At 45.8% G+C, this 5,803-nt stretch overlaps 1 protein-coding gene across 2 annotated transcripts in view; it reads right to left on the bottom strand.

Annotated features, from left to right (window-relative positions):
• Positions 1–1,709: 1,709 nt before the first annotated feature.
• The window catches only part of ENSA (endosulfine alpha), an 8,038-nt gene continuing 3,944 nt past the window's right edge, over positions 1,710–5,803 (bottom strand). The window contains exons 3-4 of one of the 2 annotated variants that reach the window (XM_003800403.2): positions 5,107–5,273; positions 1,710–2,397 (exon numbers count right to left, since the gene is read on the bottom strand). In XM_003800403.2, the coding sequence (XP_003800451.1) occupies positions 2,382–2,397; positions 5,107–5,273 (183 nt within the window). In that variant the 3' untranslated portion in view covers positions 1,710–2,381. Of the gene's footprint in view, positions 2,398–2,805; positions 4,466–5,106; positions 5,274–5,803 lie in introns of those variants that run through there. The other variant, XM_012811786.2, reaches the window with a different exon arrangement.

Here is a 5,803-nt window from a genome sequence, read left to right as displayed (position 1 = left end):
CCGGGCTGGGGATTCGAACCCGCCACCTTAGGTGTATGTGGCTGGCGCCTTAGCTGCTTGAGCCACAGGCGCCGAGCCAACACCCAGCTATTTTTAGAGATGAGGGTCTTGCTCAGGCTGGTCTTGAACCTGTGAGCTCAGGCAATCCACCCATCTTGTAGTGTTAGGATTATGGGCATGAGCCACTGTGCCCTAGTTTTTCTGTTTTTATTAGATACAAAGTCTCACTCTTGCTTAGAGTTGGTCTCAAACTCCTGAGCTCAAGTGATTCTCCTGCCTCAGCCTCCCAGAGTGCCAGGATTACAGGAATGTGCCATTGTGCAGGGCCAAGCAGCTTGTTTGTGTGTATGAAGACAGTCTCACAATGTTGCCCTGGGTAGAGTACTGTGCCATCATAGCTCACAGCAACCTCAAACTCCTGAGCCCAAGTACCAACCCTCCTGCTCAGCCTCCCAGAGCATTATAGGGGTGAGCCACCGTTCTGGGCCCACAAGCAGCTTTTAATGCCTTGCTTAGGAATGCTTCTAGCCTTGCAGATTGGGGGATATCAAGACCAAAGAGGTTGGCTTGGCGTCTATAGCTCAGCAGCTAGGGTGCCAGCCACATACACCGTAGCTATCGGGTTCAAATCCAGCCCAAGCCTGCCAAACAACAATGACAACTACAACCAAAAGAAAAAAAATAGCTGGCGTTGTGGTGGGCACCTTTAGTCCCAGCTACTTGGGAGGCTGAGGCAAGAGAATTGCTTAAGCCCAAGAGTTTGAGGATGCTGTGAGCTGTGATGCTACTGCACTCTACCAAGGGTGACACAGTGAAACTCTGTCTCAAAAACAAGTAAAAAAAAAAAAAAAATAGAGGGTGGCGCCTGTGGCTCAAAGGGGTAGGATGCCGGCCCCATATATGGGAGGTGGCGGGTTCAAACCCAGACCCTGGACAAAAAAAGAAATAGGGCGGTGCCTGTGGCTCAAGGAGTAGGGCACCAGCCCCATATACCAGAGGTGGCAGGTTCAATCCCAGCCCTGGCCAAAAACTGCAAAAAAAAGAAAGAAAGAAAAAAAATAGAAAAACTGAGGCAAGAGGATCCTTCAAGCCCCAGTTGGAGGATGCTGTGAGCTGTGATGCCACAGCACTCTACTGAGGATGACATAGTAGGACTCTGTCTCAGAAACAAAAAAACAAAAACCAAAAACCCAAACAGATTACTCTGCCTTCTGCTGGCCACAAGCAGAAAGGCTTGAATTTCTTTAGATTTAACACTGAGAAATAATCATTTCTTTTGGCACATTTAATGTATTTCTTCTTCACAGTCATGGGAATTTGTGAAAGAATGGGAGACTGAATTAGAAAAGGGAGAATTGGCTTCCTTTTTTCCTTAGTCTGGAGTATGTTTTAGGTGTCAATAAACCATTTAGATTGAATACCTTTAATCTCTCATTTTCTGGGCCACAACCTGAGGTGGATGCATCTCCTACATTAGATACAGAAAAAAGGAATGGACAGAGTTTAGGAAAAGTCCTGGTGTGTACGTCAGGATTACTGTTCTTTCTCCCTGAATGATGGAATCGGGGCACATGGCTGGTACCCCCCATTAAAGACCCCTGTGTCCTTAGAAACTGAGGGGCGTACTAGCTTCTTCCCTGACCAGTATCTTCAGTATTGTTTTCTTCCCCTCCCAAACCCCAAGAAAACACACCAACTGCTTCAGAGTATTTCTGGGTTGGGTTTTTTCATGGGTCTTTTTTGTTTTTTTATTTCAAATACTGAAAAAGTCCCTTGGGCTCTGTGGGGCTCCCCATGCTTGGGCCTCTCCCCCACACTCACTGCCCTCTCCCCATGGCAAATCTATTTCAAGGAAAGCACTTTTTTCAGGAGCAATTAACATTAGAGTCAGAGGAGCTCTTTGCATCTGCTGTACATAGACTGAGCTTCTTCTGTCTGGCACCAGATCTCTAGCCACATCCAAACGAGGCATTTATCACACAGCAGAACTAGAGCTCCTCGCTGTTGGGCTACTCACTTCCTCCTCTCACGCCTACCCACACCTGCCACATGGTCAAGGAGGATGGCTAGGAATGTTTCTATCAACTCCAAGCCCTAATTTCCCCAAGTCTCCCACCCCACCCTCTCAATCCCACCCCCAGGATTTCCTTGAGATTTCTCCCAACAGTTATGAGGAAAAAAGGTAAAACAAAAAAGGTTCAAGGTCTTGGTGCTCAGCCCAAGGGGCTCCATGCGCTGGGACACCGACGGGCAGGGGCTTCTGCCTCTCCAGCCCGTGCCCTAGCCACCTCCTGACCCCTGGCTGCAAAAGCAGGGAGGGCAGAAGCCAGCACAGAACCCAGGGGGCAGCGTCTCAGGATCTGGTGGAGCCCCGGGCAGCATCATTCAACTTGGCCACTGTAGACGAACACAGAAGAAAAAAAAAACACTGTCAAGTAATAGGGGGAAAAAAATCCCTGAATTCCCAGTCTCTACCCCACAATTCCTCCACACTTAGCAATCATTAGGCTGTCTGGCATATGCCTCAATCCTATCCATAGAGGAATTAAAAAAAAAAGAGAGAAGATTTAATTTTTTCCTATCTACAAAACAGAATGTTTTCTACCTTTTTGAAGATAACCATGGAAAACAAACACAGAAAAACAACTCTTTAGACAACATGAACATAAGCTGGAGGCTTACGCTGCCTGGCTCAGAGCAGGATGTTTCAGAGGCACGGCCACAGTCTCTCAGCAGTGAAGGCTGACTGAGGCAAACACAGGGAGGAGGTGGTGACCACGTGGAGGCCAAGGCCAGACCACACACGTTTTGAGTGGATTTCATCTGTGTTTAATCAAAGCAATTTGCGTTTGGATTTTGAAATGAGCCTTCCTTGCTAAGGAAGCTACATACTTCATGCTGTGGAAACGAGGGACAGACACAGGAGGTAGCCTGTTTCTTTGCTTTCTTATCCTTGAAGATTGACCAAGTAGGGAGGAGAGTGAGACCAAAAGTTTTTCTGATTTTCCTACTCTTTCTATTCCTTCCTAAAAACCAGATTTATTGTGACCAGTAGTCTGGAGGACTCAAACAATAGAGAAGGCAGCTCAGACAGAAAAGAAAAAAGTACAGAATTCGAGAAGATCGGAGATGAAGAAAACGTACAAAATTATATATATATTTATATATATAATAACATGACATATCTATGTACAACATGGCTGGGATAGTTGAGGAAACTATACAATGATGTTTGGCATTTCCCCCTTCCCACATGGACTTTAGATTAAGGATGACAGCATGAGGAAATGGAGCAAGAAACACAAAAATCATATACAATTACAAGTGACAGTCAAGGAGGCTGGGGGCTAGGAGGTCCAGGGATCCTGCTCTCTCCATTCCTTCCTCACCAAGTTTTTCTTACCCAATCTGTACAACAGCCTGAAAATTAGACGGCCATTTAGAAGTGCACACGCACCTAATCTCCCGCATCTGCACGTCAGCAAATGTATCAGTCATTCTCATTGGCCCAAGTGTTTGGTATATCACAATTGTGTGGTGAGATGGCAAGAGGATTACAGAATCTTGCTCTTTTGAATAATTCTCACCCTGGCCCTCTTTATCATAACTAGCAGGATGCATTTACTAAGTTTCAGGCCAAGATGGTGATAATGAGACTGAAGATGCTGGTCTCCTTTCCTCTACTTGTTCATGAATCAGCACTGGCACCTCTCCTTACCATGCAAGAGCTGGGTTACTGGGTTCTGGGAAGAGATTTCTTAGCTTCCTCCTCTCTCTCCCTAACCATTTTCCCCAGCTTCCTCTAAGGTGAATCATCTCTCAAGAACCTGTTGCTCCAGGCTTGCAGTAGAACTGAGCCCCCAGAGGCTTGCTCAGTTTATCCCTTTTCTCTCCTTTCCCTAACAATACACTGGCATCTGACTACATCTGAAACGTGGGTCAACACATGTGCATGACTGTGTTTTCTCAGGCCCACAGCTCTGCTGCTGTAACAGCTTTTTAGCAGCTAAGGCCCAGATGTAGGCTGTGGACGTGGGTGGGGTCAGAGGTAAGCAGCTTCTTAGGTTTCTTTCTTGATCCTCAAGACACCATGAGGTGTCTCTGAGGGTCTCTTGCCAGAATTTATAACGCTCAGAACTCAACTACTTCACTTCTCATGTAGCCCTCTAATGGTTTTCCAGTACCATGGAGCAGAGGCTCATTACCCACGGGCCTTCCTCACTATTAGTTTTATATGAATAGCACAGGGCTTTTTCTGTTGGCAATTATAAAATTTTAGAATCAGAATCAATATTATATGTTAACCCTATTTTACAGATGAGGAAATAGAAATTCAGAGAGGCTAAATGACTTGACCAAGCTTATACATCAGTTCTGCTGAGACTGAGCGGAACTTCAACCAGATGCCTCGACTCCTAAACCAGCACTCTTTCCGCTATTCCGTGAACCTTTCAAAAGTAACAAGCTGGAAGAGAGAACATGCCATTTTCTATGAACAATGGTCATCAATCTTTATATCATTCGAGAGCCAGGGCAAACTGTAAGAGATACTAAGGAAAGGAAGCTAAGTGGGTATTGTAGTTTTAGTCAAGCAACTCAGGTTTTCTTTCTGTGGATTCTCTAAACCTGCCATAATGGAAACTTGAAGCGGTAGCAGCCTAAAGACAAAACACTTAGCACAGAAAATACGTCTCATTCGGTCTGCCTTTCCTCACCATGTCAGGTTAGCCTGGGGATGTTAAACCTACCAAATTATTCCCCAGGCTCAGCTCAACCAATTTTGGGACATTCTCTTCCTGAAGGAGAAATCAAGTCTCTGCAGTTTCTCACACAAGAAAGTGAGTCTGCAGCATTATCCAGTCCTGGTCTTTCCTATTCTGGGCCCCTACCCGGACTACAGTGAAGGAGTGGAAGTCTCATTTTAACCAAACACACGAATTCAGAGCCCCTCTTCAACCCACGTTACCCTCTCAGCAGCCCCCAGCAAAACCGCTGCCACTTCTGGCTAACCAGCTGAGAAGGTCTGACTAGGTGCCCTTTCCATCCCTGCCTATGATACACAAAAGTCCAGTGGGTGAGGAAGGGGAGGCGAGGGGCCCAGGTTACCCCGCAAGCTTGCTGGTGACGAGGGAGGACTTTCTCTGGGGTAGATCCTGTGGAGTGGGGATGTGGTCACCAGTCACAAGGTTCTTGTCTGGTCCTGTACTTGGCAGCTGCTTATTCTTCATCTTGGCTTTGGCCATGTTGTAGTCTCCTGAGTCAAAGTATTTTTGCTAAGAGACAAGAGGGAAGTTTAGGTGAGGAGCTCTGGCCTTCCTCAAAAACAAGGAGACTTCCATCTCACATCCATTATAAACCCTCATCCACATTGAGATCTTTCTAAAAGTCTTCCTCAAATAACCTTATTCATTGACAATTTAACATTAATTGCATATACTTATGTCTTCCGCCCAATTTGTTCTGACCTTTTCAGGTATGTAAGCAGTTTCTCAGATACAGTCTACATTTTTGGAGTCAAAGGACAACCTCTAGAAATCCTTTGTACCCCACTCAGTAGAAGGTGATTCAACCAAAATTACTTCCCTTATTCATAGTTACTGAGGACCTTACTAGGTACAAAGCCAAAGCCTGGTACTGGGGAAATGGAAATTAGTAAGATATATAGAAGAGTCACTTTGGGGCTATCCTAGCCTTCTGCAGATCAACCTTTTTTTTTTTTTTTCAGTTTTTGGCCAGGGCCAGGTTTGAACCTGCCACCTCTGGCATATAGGACCAGCACCCTACCCTTTTTGAGCCACAGGCA

Source organism: Otolemur garnettii, unplaced genomic scaffold (assembly GCF_000181295.1).
Source record: "Otolemur garnettii isolate 467f Iridium unplaced genomic scaffold, OtoGar3 scaffold00174, whole genome shotgun sequence".
Taxonomy (NCBI): domain Eukaryota; kingdom Metazoa; phylum Chordata; class Mammalia; order Primates; family Galagidae; genus Otolemur; species Otolemur garnettii.
The sequence above is the reverse complement of the archived record's forward strand: the minus strand, read 5'-3'. Positions and strand labels throughout refer to the sequence as shown.